At 40.0% G+C, this 16,495-nt stretch overlaps 1 protein-coding gene across 6 annotated transcripts in view; it reads left to right on the plus strand.

Moving 5' to 3' along the window:
* Positions 1–16,495, plus strand: part of KDM4C (lysine demethylase 4C) — a 243,923-nt gene that overhangs the window by 18,300 nt on the left and 209,128 nt on the right. For all 6 annotated transcript variants that reach the window (XM_044446103.1, XM_044446104.1, XM_044446105.1 and 3 more), the window contains exons 4-6: positions 6,858–7,033; positions 8,995–9,109; positions 13,428–13,621. In XM_044446103.1, the coding sequence (XP_044302038.1) occupies positions 6,858–7,033; positions 8,995–9,109; positions 13,428–13,621 (485 nt within the window). The remainder of the gene's footprint in view (positions 1–6,857; positions 7,034–8,994; positions 9,110–13,427; positions 13,622–16,495) is intronic.

Raw genomic sequence — 16,495 nt, forward strand, 5'->3', positions numbered from 1 at the left:
GCGGTTCTCGGGCGCGGGCGCGGTCTCCTGCCAGGTGTTGTTCCTCCCGCCGGCGCTCCCCCCTGCGGCGCTTTATAGCCGCCGGCCACCCGACGCCCCACCCCGTCCGGGCACACCTGCCACGTGTGCAGGGGCGTGGCAGGGCAGTCAGGTAGCGGCGGAGTCGGCGGCGCGGCGCAGTCTTCGCGCGGTCCTCGGGCGCGTGCGCGGCGCGGTCTTCGGGCGCGGTGCGGTTCTCGGGCGCGGGCGCGGTCTCCTGCCAGGTGTTGTTCCTCCCGCCGGCGCTCCCCCCTGCGGCGCTTTATAGCCGCCGGCCACCCGACGCCCCACCCCGTCCGGGCACACCTGCCACGTGTGCAGGGGCGTGGCAGGGCAGTCAGGTAGCGGCGGAGTCGGCGGCGCGGCGCAGTCTTCGCGCGGTCTTCGGGCGCGTGCGCGGCATACTTTCATTTATTAATGCTTGAAAGTGTTACAGAATGCTCTATGTAAAATTCTGTGTATTCTGGAGGTGAAGATAACATTCAAATACTATTCCATGTATACGCCAAACAACATGGGGAATAGAATAGAGCCTTGTTGAATTCCTTAGCATAGGTGCCAAGGCACAGTGATATCCTAGTGGCACCTTCTGGAATTAGCCATCCAAATAGGAGTGAAACCAATGCTGTACCTCTAGCTACCAATCCAGGTAACCTATCCAGAAGGAGGCCATTGTATGGAAAGCTGCTAAGAGTGCACTCCTCCAATTCCCTCAAGCATTTTGAGGCAGCCCCCATTGTTGTAATGGTGGCCATGGAGTCCTGAACCGCCCACACCACCAGCATTCTAGGGGTCTTCTACAGCCAATTTGAAACCACCTCCATAAGTGCAAGCAGGGAGACTGAAAAGTGACCTTTATGACAGTGGAATCCCTTGAAGAGAAACAGTCCTGCATTACAGGCTTCATTCACAGGTTGACTCTCATTCACAATGAAATCATGGATGAGGGAGATTTTGATTTGGACTGACCTGACATTAAGCAGCAGCAAATGTGAGGTCCAGCTGGTAACACAGCCAGGAACCATTTGGTTGGAAGAAGACCCAGAAAAGGGAAAAGGCATAAGGTGCTTGGCTTCCTCCTCTGCTTATGTCACAGCAAACCCTGGGTCAGCTTCCAGTGAAAATAACCTCTTCCCTCCACTCAGTTTTTGTTCCTGGCTGTGTGGTATTCTGTTGCCTCCTCTTCCTCCAGGCCAACAGAGAGAGACAAAGGAGCATGCAGTCAGTCCGGACATTGGACAAGATCACAGCCAAGGCTATTTCCTTTTCCATCACTAAACAAAAATGGTGCTGGCAGCAAATTTGTGACCCTGTTCAAGATCAGTGATGTAGATCATTGATTGTATACAGGGGTATTTATAATCTGATACAGCTTTATGATAATCTAATACTGGAATAGGAGTTTCCTGTTACAGGATAAGTGATAATGCTTCAAAAACCAACAGTCCCCATGTCAAGCATGGAGTGCTAACCTGGTGAAATGATGACACCCCCTATGTTTACCTACTCATGTCCCATATTGGATGACATGGCTGTTAATGGTGGTAGAATGTACAGTATAATGACATGGCTTCAGTAACTTGGACTTTTATCATTATAAAATTGTGCCACTGTGTCTGCTTGGAAAAAGAATGAAATGCCCTAGTGCTATACCTCCCCCTACCCTTCATCACACTACCAAGATTACCCAACAAATTTTCCAGACACAGGCTTCGGCGAATGGGGTGGCATAAAAATGTTTTAATAAATAAAATAAAATAAAATAAAATAAAATAAAATAAAATAAAATCACAGTATAAAATAGAGAGTCCTGGCTTTTGGTGCAACACCTATCAAGGAGCAGGTGAAGGTCTTAAACTGCTTTTCTGTTCTCCACGCTGTAGGTGATTGTGATATAGGGAGCTGAACAGCTGTGAAATGCTTACCTGTGCTAATATCTGTATCTTCTCCTTAGGCAGGCGCGCAAAATTTTGGGAGCGAAAGATGTAAAAATGCCCCTCTGCCAGCAAAGTTTGAATTGCTTAACCTGCTTCTCTTTTGATGCCAGAGGCTGTTTGTAACAAATATATGTATTGTTTGCATAATTCTGCAATTCATGCAAGAGGAGAAAAAAGGTCTTTTCAGAGTAATGACATGTTACCTTGTAACATGAGCTGTCAAGTCCCTCCCCCCACCCCTTTTGGACATACTACCACTTTTCCCCAAACGCTATTCAAGTGGGTTTTATTAGAGGGGTAAATAACCTGCTGGCATAGTCACCCCATCCAGCTCTCTTCCCAGCTACTGCTGTGAAAACTGCTGCCGCTGAAAAAGTTACATCGTAGTATAAACCACAGCAGTAATGTAGCAGTAGCCTCAGACTGCTGCTTTCCTGCCATTAATGGGAGCAATAAGGCTGCAATCAGTTAGGGTTGCTGAGTAAGGAGGAGGTGCTTTTCAGGGCTGCTTGTGTACAAATCTTCCTTCCTCCTGGACTGCACTGTGTGTATACACACAAGAGTGGCATGAGTGTTTGATAGCTATTGGCTATTAAATTAATGGCAGAATGCAGAAAAAACTTATCTATAGTTCTGAATTCTGTAAACCAATGCTTTTAAATTTGTTAAAGGTTTGACAAATTGGAACTGCAATGTGTAATATAGGGCCCATTTCCAGGAATCCATGCAGATGGAAGGTGGAGTCGTGTGATAAAGGAATGGAGACTTGTGCACCTAAGTTCACCTAGAAGTGAATCCAAAAACTGAAGAGCTGGGCCAAGAGAAAAAACCTATGTTAAAGACTGTACTGTTTTTCCAAGTGTGCACTGTTCTTCCGGATACTTACAAGTCTCTTGCCGTCAAAGAATAAAAGGGACATACTCGTAAGCCTAGTCCAACATAGATGTTACATACAGAGCTTTCTACAGAAGGCAGTTATCCTGTATTTCTCAATCTCTGCTCATCGTTGTTTGATGGTTCTTTAGATTACATTATGGGCTTTCAATTTCATTTCTGTATCTAAAGAGCACTTTCTGCAAGCTTCTGTTTTTCTGTGGGAAAAATTAGATATTTATTTGGATTTGTGCTATTCTGCTATACAACAGTGCCACCTAGCCGTTATGTAGTAGAAACACAGGAAAGAAGGGCTCTGTGTAGTGCTTAGGTCTCAGTTCTGGGATGAAATTTACAGTACATACAGTGGATTAACAGCCTTTTGTAGAAAAGCTCACATACTGCGTGAGTTCACAAGGTGCAAAAGGCTATGTGAAATCTTAATATTGTGCTTCTGCTGTGTCATTGAGTTACAGTTCTGGAGTTCCTGCACGTTAGGATTAGTTTTCTGAAACCATGGAGAGAATCAATAGCCTGTTCTAGGGTTTCCATGCTTTACAGAGGCTTCTGCAGTTATCTGGACCCATGATTACTGTTTTACCATTGTTGGTATGGGAACACCATAGTGTCCAGGTGGACATCAGTCTCCAGGTGGACTGACAAGTGGTGGGAGCCCCACTTCTTTATACTAAGGGGAAAGGGGGCAGGGCTCCCACCAAAAATTCTAGGCTTGGCTAGGAGATTATTCCCGAATTGAGGCACTGTGCAGGTGCAACATCCAGATTTATGAATGAACTGATGACCAATTGAAGGATGACAGTTACAGGGAAGCAATCTTACCATTAAGAGCAACTGTAAAAGTGTCTGCCTTTAGCCTTCAATCTGCACTACCCTAAACTCCTAACCATTTCTCACTTTACTCCTATTGGATGAACAAAATGCCCACTTCCCTCTTTACTTTGGAAACAAAGATTGCATAAAAAAAACCCAGAGGGAGAAGGGGGGAATTGAGATGAAACTCTTGCTTTTATTTAATATAACTCCCTATGGGTGCTGGAGTGGCTAGGAAGTACTGCAGACATGCAGGTACACTCCAGGAAGGGAAAGGAGTGAACCCACCTGAGGACCATGGCTTACCAATCAGGGCGAGGCTGTTGCAGTCCATAGGCAAGAACAGAGAAAGGATAAAAGCATCTTGCTTACTGGAGCTACTGGGAAGTGTGATGAAGCTGGGAATGGGGAACTGTGCATCATCTGGTGGTAAAATTTGTGTACCATGGTAACAGTCAAGGTGGATAAAAATCCATGATTAAAAATGGATTTTTTGATTTCAATTGGAAAATTAAAAAATTAAATCAGTTTTTTAAATTTAAATAGATTTTTCCTCAAAAGACATGTTATTAAAAAAATCAATCTAAACCTAGTTTCCTATTTAAGATACATCATAGTCCAAATATTATTCATCATGAAATAAGGATTAGTTTTTAATTATGTAGCATGAGGTTGTATATTCACACACTGTTTAAAGTTTTTGGTAAATGAGTACCATTAATCCATTCACAATACCATGCTCTTCCAGAGGTTTCTGTAAGATTACTGGGCAAAACGATCTAGAAAATATTATCATAGATGCTCTGTTTTACAGTTCTCAAAACTGAATTTTTGTCTGCAGAGATCACATGCCTCTTCTTCACAGCAGAAATGTTATAAAATAAACATGCAGAGTTGAGAAAAAGACCTTAATCCCATTGCACCTTTGCAAATCTAAGTACACAGAATCAACCCCTTACCTCTTCAGTGCCGAGTTTAAAAAAATTCAATGGCTAGAAGATTGTTGGGAGTGGAATAGATCTACACAAGAAGTGAAGTGTGAGGAGGGAGGGGCAGGCAGTAAAAATGAAAGTGAACCCTTGTGAGCAGAACGTGTTACAACTGTTTGGATAGTTTTGGGTATAGCCTGAGATTTATCATATTCTTTCCCTGGAAAAGAAAACTTATAGTGGCAGCAGTCTGTAAAAGAGACCAAATTTGGGAATGTTTTGAAGAAGTTCTTCTTCCTATGGCTAAGGCAGGCATACGAATTATGTAGAAAACCATGATGTAAATCTGGTCTTACTGACCAATGGCTTAAATCATGATTTAAATTGATTTGTTTTAAACAGTGCAGGGGTGTGTAGTTGGTGCCCATGGATGCCATGTTTGGACCCCTGATGTCAGGATTGAAAAATTGAAGATTTTCTTCATAATTCTGTATTGATATTGATTTAGCTGTTAATTTTGAATGTCTTTAATACTTCGGACAAAATGTAGTCATTGAAACAAAAAAAACCAAAACCAAATCTACAGATCTAAAAGCCAGTCCATATAAGATCGCAAAAGCTAAAACAGTCAACAGGAAGAAGACTGAAAACCAAACCACTGGGATTGAAATGTAAATTTATAAAGTGCGGAAGAAGCAAATGGTCTTTGTCTGTCAGTAAGAGGATATTAATATAGGCACCAGGCAAGCTTTCCTAGGGAGACTATTACAGAGCTATGGGGCAATGACTGAGAAAACCCTCTCCCTCATGGACACCCTCTGAACTTAGCATTGTGGCGACATATAAAGCAGTGCTTCTAATGATGACCAAAGGACACAGGGGGGTGCACATGAATGGAGGTGGCTGATCAGGTGCCCAGCTTTAAAGCCATGTAGAACATTATAGGTTAAAATTAGCACTTTGAGCTAGACCCAGGAATGAATTAGAAGTCAGCAAAGTGAGACACAGCAGCTAATACTTGGTTCTAGTTAAGAGCATTGCAGGCACATTTTGCATTTCTGAATGATCTTCAGAAGCACCTCTGTGTGCAAGGCAATACTGAATCCAGTAGGAGGTTATCAGAGGATGAAATACCACAACCAGATTGTCCAATCCTAGATAGGGTATTAAGTGGGATACTAACTAAAGCTAGTAAAAGGTACTTTGCACTCTAGTGGCCACTTAAGCCTCTGATGATGGATTGAAGAGCAACCCCAAGCCATGAAATTGTTCTTTCGATGAGAGTACGTTGAATCCCTTCTATCAGCCTGAGGAACCATCTACCAACAGTGCCTCTGTCTTGTCTGGTCTAAGCCTGAGTTTACTATCCTTTATCCAGTCCCCTAACTATTCATTAAGAAAAGTTTCAGAAACAGCACTAGGAAATACGCAATGTCACATGGATGTCCTCTCAATTATGAGTAAATGAACATGGAATTTCCGCAACAAATCCTTGTCTGGAAACAGACTCCATTAAAACACTGGACAAATAAACATACAACTCCCTGTCAACAATAGCTATAATTTTTCCCCTTACTGTTTGGCAAGCTATTCTGAAGTTCTGCTATTTCATGGGTAGCAACTGATATGGGGGTAGGGCATATACTGACATACAAAGCCTTGAACAACTTGGGACCAGGCTCCTAATGAGAGTGATTTCTCTCTTAACAACTTGCACAGTGATTGAGCTCACTGGAGGATTTTTTCCAGTGGCTTTACTAGACTCCACCAGGAGATGGAATTGCTTGTTTTGGAAGGTTTGACATTAGGCACTAACACTGCTGTTTTTGGTGCCTCCTAAAGACAGTCTTCCTTTGGGAAGCCTTTATTGTGGCTGGGAAGCCAAAGTCTTAATGTTATCTTGTTCTTAATATTTCAATGTGTTATTTTTTATTATTTTAGTTGTTTTAACTCTGTACTGTTCACAGCTCTGGAATCTGTTTGTTTATGGAGCAGCATATAAATATTGTAAATAAATACTAAAATGCTGTTGGAAGAAAGGAGTAAAAAGCTCGATTAGGCATATTTAAAGAAGCATTCTGGTAACATTTATGCTTGCCATGATGTCACCAAATCTGATGATTTTACATAAACTGTCAGGCTATGATGCTGAGTTTGCTTATAGAATGTATTCTTGTTCTTTATTGTTTTAAATGATCTTTTAAGTTCCTTTTACTGTTGCTGATATACTATTCTCATACATTTCTAGGTGATTCCTCCTAAGGAGTGGAAGCCAAGGAAAAGTTATGATGACATTGATTGCTTGATGATTCCAGCACCAATTCAGCAAATGGTTACTGGTCAGTCAGGCCTCTTCACTCAGTACAATATTCAGAAGAAGCCAATGACTGTGAAGGAGTTTAGGCAACTTGCTAACAGTGGCAAGTATGTATATTCATTCCATGCTTTGTTTTAGATAAAGATTGTATAACTGTCCTCTTAGGCTACAATGTAAGGACCCTTTATTTCAGAATGTTTACATTCATGTTCTGAGTAAATGATGTATATGTTGTATTTTATGGCTTTTAAGTAAAGGCTGTAACTGAGGAACAATGCAAATTAACATAAAATCACTTTTGGCTGCCTTTGCAGCTGGTTACATGTCAAGGGAGAGATAGTAAAGTAGCAACACTTTTGATCAAGGAGGGGTTTGGGATGAAATGCAATCTCATGCTCATGTTCCTCCAGTAAAAGCACTTAGTACATGACTACTATGAGCTAATGCAATTCCTTACAGCATTTTTACACCCTTCTTTTTAACATACACATGTTCTATGCATTATAATATAGGTTACTCCACAGAATGCTTACTTCAAGACAGTGCTATTTGTTTTGGATGTTTTATCTTAGATTCATCTTACACTCATTCTTATTATTGATTCTTTGAAATCAGAATAGTATGTTGGGCCATTTTGTAGTAATCAGTTTATGACTGAACCAATTTAATCAATATTTCTTACAATTATGGCACTGAAATGCTAAGCAAAAGCTGAAAACTAGTTTAGCCAACTGAAATATAGGGAATTCCAGTGCTACTTCGAAGAATATTTTAAATTCTACTACAAGAATTCCAGACTTTGGTTATGATACATCTGGTTATATACAGCTTTGGTACATTTGCAGTTTTAAAGTAAGTCTGGAGAATAGTTAAACTGAATATATGAAATTAAAGACAATGCTTCAGAGATGAGCCCTCATACTCAGAGGGTCATGCTGAAGCAATGCAAAGTGGGAGGAGTGCCCCTAAAATACCCCCTTTAATTCCTTTCTAAGGTTGCTTTCCTGATCTTGAAGAGAAGCTGCTGCAGTTCTTTCTGTGCCACCCACAAGAGGGTGGGGGACAGGAATTGGAATACTGCTTCCAAATTTGGAGTTGGGAATGTCTAGGAGGCATAGAATTACTCTATCCTTGAGACTAACTAGATAATAGAAAATTGCCTATGCATTTGTGTTAAGCAGGGAAAACCAGATTGTGCTTCAAAGCATGTATTCATTAATATGGTACATGCACAAACACATGTAACTCATGTTATTTTTGACACTGTGTTAATTTTGTACGATGTAGCTCTACAGATCTCTACATTTATCTGTGCTATTTCTGTAGTATAGGGGTGGAAAAAATATCAAACTTCCTAGCATATCTAGGAATTCTAAATGAGTTGGGTGCAGGATACGTGAAGAGCTGTTTCCTCGCATACCATCTTGCGTCCTCCCTAGGATACATTGGAGAGGCCTTTCTTTGTATTCTGGCTGTGGTTGTGGCATAATTGGTTGGAATAGCATGAGAATAAAAACCTTTCAGTGACCATGCCTGAATTGTGGTACATGTTGCTTTGTGAGATCCAAGGTACTTAAAATGTTCCTTTTCCAGAAAACATATATTGTTGGCAGACCTTCATTTTAGAATGTTTTTATCTGCTGAACTTTTGTTTTAATGCTGTGCTTTGTTTTATTTTAAAACATCAAATTGTTTTGGGTTGGATCAAGAAACAGCCTTTGGTGGACAAAAGGGTTGTGCAATTGACCCTCAGTGAAGTAAATGCATTGAAAGAATTTGTTTCTAAATAAACAAATAAAATATTTTTATTGACCCAGATAACTGGACAAGTTTCTGTAAGAAGTGTATATCAAATTAGTAGCAGAATTAGGTACAAAAATACATTTTGCTGGAAAGCCTGTCCATTTACACACATCCACCTCAAGAGAATGTTTATTCTTCACTTAAGGGGTAAAAATACATGAGTCTGAACAATCTCATCAGTTATAGGAACACATATAACATATATTGTATAATATATAAATGTTGGTCTTTTGTAAGTGTTGTCTTTTTTCTTCGCTTTTTCCAGATACTGTACTCCAAGACATTTAGACTATGAAGACTTAGAGCGTAAATACTGGAAGAACTTAACTTTTGTAGCACCAATTTATGGAGCAGATATTAATGGAAGCATATATGATGAAGTATGTGTTCTGTTTGATTATGCTTCTTAATTATCTTATGTTATACCATTTCTGTGCAATAAGAATAATAGCTTGAATATTGTCTGATTTGCATTCTCGTGCCTGCATGTGTACTTAATATAATGTGCATACGCTTGTCTCAGCTTTTGGGTGCTTAATGCAACTAAGCTGACAACTGAAAAATGGTAATAAAAATATTTAGGGGTATCTTAAAAATAATTTGACTTGGGACTGACTGCACTAAAGTTTTAATGCAGCTGCTCCCAGCCTGATGCTCTCCACATGTTTTGGATTACAGCTGAACACTGACCATGCAGTCTCGAACTGATGGGAGTTGTATGCCAAAATATCTGGCAGTCTTAAATTCTCTTAAGAATTACTGGTCTATATTAATTTTCTTGTGATTTCTTGCCTCAATAACCATCAATAGAATATGATGCACAGGAAGTATGAGACATTCCAAAGACAGAATAAATCAGCAGTATTAGAATAGCCAAAGCGACAGCATCATCTGAGTATGATAAAACAGATAGACAGGAAAACAAAACAACTGCCCCCCCAAAAAAATTTTTAAGGGAAATTTCTGAAAAATTAGAAGCAGCTTACAAGGGTAGATTATACTATTCTAACAGTGCAATCCTGTGCATATCTGATCTACTCAGAAATAAGTCCAGTTAAGCTAAATGGAGCTTATTCCAGGTAAGTGTGTATAGAACTGCACCCTAAATGAAACTTGAGAAAGGAGCCCATGGATGCTGCAACTCTGAAAAGAATGTGGAGATTAGTGATGAAAGTCCTTTCCTTTATGCATTTTATTCTGTAATAGTTCAATATGAAATGCATAGTTTGGATTGGTCAATTTTTTCTTCAGCCACCAGATGGTACCATTGCACAAAAATATGTTTTCCTGTATGTTGTATTGTATTGGAAAAATCTCTTCTAAATTTAGAAGCGAGATCTCTCACATTTATTCACATTAGGAATTTTCATGTATTCAGTGAGGATGGAGTCTGCCTAGAAATAAGGCAATGGAAGGAGAGGAAGTGTATGCTGTAACAATTTTCTCAGAAGAAATCATATGTGATAAAGGAAATATATGACTTGTCTTACCAAAAGTAAAAGCAAGGCAGACAATCCAATGGAGGCAGTTTATTTGGCACAGTATAGTAAGGCTTTTATTCTATGAGGCTTCCCTTACATAAAGGTCCTAGTCATGATATATGCAAAAATTCCTATGAAGTACCTCATGAAAATTTGAATTTTGTAAGCTAAGCAAGCATTAAAATTAGTGTAAAATCTGTAATTATTGGCACTGTTGATACATGACACAGTTAGGGTTGAATGGATTTTTGCATTTTTCTTTGAACTGCAGACCCCCATGCAATAAAGCAGGCTACTTTTGTAACTCCCTTCCTTTTTAGAAGTGACTTCCCACGCTGTTTGAGCCCCCTTGGTTTTATACAAGCTTGCTTAGTCATTTGAGTGTGATTGCTAGCCAGTATGAGCTATCTTTTATTTTGAATAAGATTTGCTTACAACCATATAAGAACATAGGTGTTGCCTAGCTGAATCAAAGCAAAGGTTGATCTAGTCAAGAACTCCAAGTCCACTTGTAGCCAGATACCCCTGGCAAGTTCACAACAAGCAGGGCCTGATGAAGATGGTTCATCATAGCAAGTGCTCGCCAGCACCTGAAATCAGAGGCATGCTGCTCTTAAATTAAGTTCCAGTTGGATATCTTGGTTAATAGTATTTTTCTTCTTTTAATTGCTATATTATTATTTATGTATGTTTTATGTATTCTTTGTGAGCCGCCCCGAGGCTTTGTTGTGATGGGGGCAGCATAGAAATGTTTTAAATAAATAAATGAACAAATAATACCCTTACAGTGCATTACAGAGCTCTGTCATTAGTTATCTGATGTGGCTGATTGTGGGGGCAAGTGGAAGACTACATAAAAGTACAGTTGTAAAATCTTTAAGTTACATGAAATAGAGGGAAAAAAGACAAGGTATAAAGCCCACACGTTTATTTTTAGAAAGCTGCAAAATCTAAGCAAACTTTTCTTTCATGATTTACTGTGGTAATATCAGCACTACTTGAAAGCACAGATAGCTCTGTATTTCATGGATATAACTGTCTGTTTTGTTTACTGATGAAGTCTTCCTTTGTACACTTGGAAATATCCTATGGTAGCAGCTGTCCTTTGGAACAAATTGTGGATTTCTACAGAGAAAGCTGAACTATGGAGTTCTTTATTCCTGATATATTTTTCTTAGGGGCATGTCCAGCTCAGCAGGATTTTGTGCTTTCTGCTTCAGAAAACAAATATGCATGAGGGGCTAGTATATTTGCACCTTATTCTATTATTTCCTATTACTGAAGCCCACTTTCTGTTGTTTTGCTCAAAAATATATGCACAATTCAAGAGACACGGGATACTGGATGGGTTCTTACGACAATCCTATCCCTAAACCTTGCCTTGATTTAGAGCTGTTTTTGCCTCTCCACAGCTTTTGTGCATTATAAACTTTTTTTCAGAGATTATTAAAGGTGACTTGCAAGCTCCCTTTTACAATCTCTGTTTGGATGGTTATTGACAGTCCCTTCAGGGGTACTCAAATGATGTCTTGGAGGGGCTGTGTGTGGCTAGCAATTATTTTAAAATCCCCTCTGCTTTTGCAACTGATAGCTGTCGGAGGGTGACCTCTTAAGCCAAATAAAAGGCTTGAGCGATCTCTGCTCACAAAAAGGGGGTGGTACACATTGCAGCAGCACCCTTTACCCCCCAGAAGTCCTCAGGATGATACACATTTTGCATTGATTTCCAGGATCCTAGGTGCTTCCTTACACAATTTTTTCTGGAGAAAGGATGATTTGATAACTTTGACATTTAGCTGTCAAAACCCTGGGTCCCCTTTGAATGGGGTGTGGGGGTTGAAAGAGTAATAGGTTTCTCCAGCGGGCTGTACAAGCCCCAGTTCAAAAATCCCCTGCCAAACCCACTTTTGCCAAATATCTGCCAAAGACTCTTCCTTAGAAAAAATCTGGAATCTCATGGGAAAAAAACTATTTTGAGTTGTCCAGAAACTTAATAAAGAAGATATTGTCTTGCATGCAAACAACACAAAAAGGAAAGGGGATGGGGCAGGATGAGGAGAAAAGCAGAACCAGTGGTTAAGTTTGCATAGTTTTTATAGTGGTCAGCTAGAAAGGCAGCCAATCTGACAGGTGATAGCCAGCTGGTCTTTCAGCGGATAAAATCATCATCTTTCCCTCTGCCACAGCATAATTGCCCACTTTTTGTTATGAAAAACATTGTGAGACATTTTATATTGCGTCAAAAATGTGTAAAATACATATGTGAAATAGCATGACTAGGAAGAGGAACCTCAAGATACAAATGCTTTGTCTTAAAGGGCTATCTTATTAAATTACAGGCATGACTTTAGGAAATCTGTCTTACTACTGAGGTTTTTTCTGGAGAATAATATGCTTTCTATTTTTAGGTTTAGGGTTAGGGATAGGGTTACTAATTTTAATACATTTCTATACTGTCCAAAAGCTGAATTTCTCTAGGTGGTTCAGGACAATTAGAATTTTAGAAATCATGAACATTATAAAACATATCATTAAACTTTTAAAAGTTTAAAACAAAAATATGTGAGTAAAAGCCAGCAGCCATGTAAAGATCTAAAAGTACAATAAATGATTGAAACAATAAAACTGAAGAACTTAAAACACATGGGAGAACATAAAGGTGATCTAGTGCCAAGAAGACTTCATCTTAGGCACCAGGTGAACCTTTGCAAGGAGAGCTTTCTGGGATGCCACAGCTAAAAAGATGCTGCTTGCAACAGAGATACTCGTACTCTAGATGTGTACTCACTGTATTCTCAGGCTGCACATATCATTTAACTCTTATATGTTTGCCTCCATCAACCAAAATGCACCCAAACATACTTACTTCTTGTTCACTAGAACTGTGCTTTCCAACTGCAGCAGTGATTAAAACATTCCATTTCATTGAGTCAAATGTATTGGGCAATGTTTCATCAAAATAGTTCTTACTAATGTTCTATGCAGTATCCTCTTGTCTAAGAATGCATTCATTTATAAAATTCACCTGACTCTATCTTTTGCCTTCATTCTGGAGTACATCAATCAGTTTCATTGACATCCATGAGCAGTTAGCTGTAGCTACCCTTCTCTGGATAGAGGCTTGAATGATGCATTATTTATTGTTTAGTAAAAAGCTGTTTGTATGAGCTTGTGTTTTATTTGGTTAATTGATTAATTGTGTTCTCGTATCTTTCAGAATGTTAATGAATGGAATATTGCTCATCTTAATACTATACTCGATGTTGTAGAAGAAGACTGTGGGATCTCGATAGAGGGAGTCAACACTCCATATTTGTATTTTGGCATGTGGAAAACAACATTTGCATGGCACACTGAAGATATGGATCTCTACAGTATTAATTATCTCCACTTTGGAGAACCCAAATCCTGGCAAGTTAATTTTTTATGCAAATTCATTTTGTGAGAGATGTCTTCCTTTCTGGAGGTTAAAGGATATCACAAAGTATTTGGTTAAATACATTGCCATATGTGAATACAGAAAGAGCAAGTTAGAAACTTGAAAAACTGAAGTCTGAGATTTGTGATGAAAGAAATATATGCCTTAAATGTTCAATTAATTTTTGAAGGCAGAAGCTTAAAGGAGATAGATAAGATAAGGAGCTCAAATATCCCAATGACAGAGCACTTGCATTGCACGCAAAAGCTCTCAGGTTCAATCTCCGAATAAAGCTGGGAAAGACTCTTTTAGGAAGGCCTGCCTAACTGCTACCACTCTGTCAGTGGTGTAGCTGGACATAAGACAATTTCTATAGATCATGTGACAGGAAACAAAAAGAAAAGAAATACTGCATATTTAACATATTTCTAGGCTACCTTTCAAAGCAGGACCCCTCATAAGTAAGTTAATGAAACAGGTTTCTTCCTGAGGCATGATTTTTATATGTCTATACTAATTTTTAAATTAAACAAGCACCTCAGACTTGGTACCCTTACCGCCAGTGCTTACACGTCAATGAGACTCCCCCTTCCAAACAGCAGCAGCAGCAGCAGCAGCAGCAGCAGCAGCAGCAGCAGCAGCAACGAAATAGAGAGTAATAATTATGCTGGGATGGAGAAAAAGAAGTGGAGGAAGAGAAAGAGACAGAAGGGGAGTTAGAGAATGTGGCTGTCCCTTTGCCTGCCTGTCTCTGATGTGTGTTTTTAGAAGGTTATATGCAGGGGATGTTTTCCCAACCAGAGAAACTCTGGATCTGGAAAAAATTACAGGGCTCTTGTTTCAAGATGGTTGGAATCCTAAACAAGAGTACTTTAATGAGGCAGTGGGAATACACTGCAACATTTTGTTGCCTATCGCTTTGATTCCCTCTTATATGAAATGTAAAGCCTACGAAATGTAACCTTTATGTGGCTTCCTGTTTGAAAGTGAAAGGGGGGCAACCAAAAATACAGTGGAAGATTTAACATCTGCACATCCTGGGAAGGCTATGAAACTTTTGAACCAGAGTTTGGCACCATTGTTTGTTTGGGGTGGATGAGGGTGGACAAGTTGAGGCTTAATCTAGGCAAGATGGATGAACTCTGGACTGGGAAGCCAAATATACTGCATAGAGGCATACAGCAGGATTTAGCTGAGATTGCACTTTTCCTAGAAGACCAGTGTCTCATCTGGAAGTCCTTGTGTTTACTTGTATTTATCATTAAGGGCCTGAGCTAGCCAAGGAACCTCACTTCAGCTTAGGAAGAAAAGAAACTACTTGTGTCAAAAATGATGTACAGTTGATTAAATGCAATGCTTAAATATGGAGGCAGAGTATAAACAAGCAAAGGAAAGCTTGCACTCTTTTTCTCTGTGTCTGTATTAGGTCCTAGAATAGGCCAGGGAATGCTATGTGAGCGTCTCAATTTGTTTGGGTGAGTGATGTGTCAGATCTTCTTCCCAGGCTGAGGATAAAGACAATGGCTCCTGCCATGGATTTTATAAGTTTCTCTCCCACTATTGCAGTCTACCCAGAACCTAACCCTTTCTTGCTAAGAGCTTGTGGAGGAGGAAGCTGCTTCTTTCCTACATATTAAACATACTAAAATGTCATTAAAAGTTCACAATACAAAATTTAAAACTACATATTCAACAGGTTAAAATATATATAAAAAGATAACTTGAAGAAGAAGAAATGAAAAAACCATATATTTAGACCTGTTAGCAGCTAGCAGGCCCCAGTAGCAGCTCGCAATAGAGGATGGTCTTTACCTAGTGCCAAAAGGTTAGGAAGGTTGGCACCAGGAGAACCTGAGTGGGTAGCTCATTCCATAACTGGGGGGCCACCACTGAAAAGGCCTTTGTCCTGGTTGCCACCAGCTAAACCTCTGTTGGAAGTAATATTTGGACATGGGCCTCAAAACTTGATTGCAGTGTCGCAGCAGAAGAAGGTCAGAAGAGGCATTTAATCAGTTATCATGGTCCCAAGCTGTGTAGGCTTTATTGGTTAAACCAGCACCTTGAATTGGGCTTGGAAGGATATAGGCAGCCAGTGCAAGTGGGACAGAATTGGTGTTATATGATCAGATCATCTGATCCCTGTTAATAGTCTGGCTGCCACATTTTGCACAAGTTGCAGCTTTTGAACAGTCTTCATGGGCAGCCCCACATAGACTGCATTGCAGTAATCTAGTTTGGAGATTACCAGAGCGTAGATTACTGATAGTAGGCTATCTCTGATAGGTGCATAGCTGGTGGGATGTACTCTGAGCCACTGAAGCCATCTGGACCTCAAGTGGCAAAGATGGCTCAAGGTGCATCCCCAGGTGACAAAGCTGTTCCTTCAAGGGGAGTGCAATCCTATCTAGCACAGGTTGAATTCCCTATGTCTGGTCAGAAGTACCCCCGGCTAATAGCAGCCTTGTCTAGATTGAGCTTCAGTTTGTTAGCACTCAGCCAGTCCATTGTTACAGCCAGGCAACGGTTCAGCACATCCACAGCCTCACCTGCTGAAGATCAAAAGGGGAGTTTGAGTTGTGCATCATCAGCATATTGATGACAACGCTCCAAAACCCTGAATGACCCCACTCAGCATTTTCATGTAGATGTTATACATCTTGGGGGACAAGAATGACCTCTGGAGAAACCCATCCTGGGATCCCATTACCAGATGTAACAAACCTGGAAATATTGTGGGGTGTTTTACACTTTTCACGAAAGTGTGCTGTGCCTGTGGTAGATTGGGGCAAATTAGCTTGAGAACACTGATAGTGGAAATAATTTTTACCATAACATTTATAAAAAGAAAATGGTTGACTGCGACATCA

This window comes from Varanus komodoensis, unplaced genomic scaffold (genome assembly GCF_004798865.1).
Source record: "Varanus komodoensis strain SLA01 unplaced genomic scaffold, ASM479886v1 scaffold5, whole genome shotgun sequence".
Taxonomy (NCBI): domain Eukaryota; kingdom Metazoa; phylum Chordata; class Lepidosauria; order Squamata; family Varanidae; genus Varanus; species Varanus komodoensis.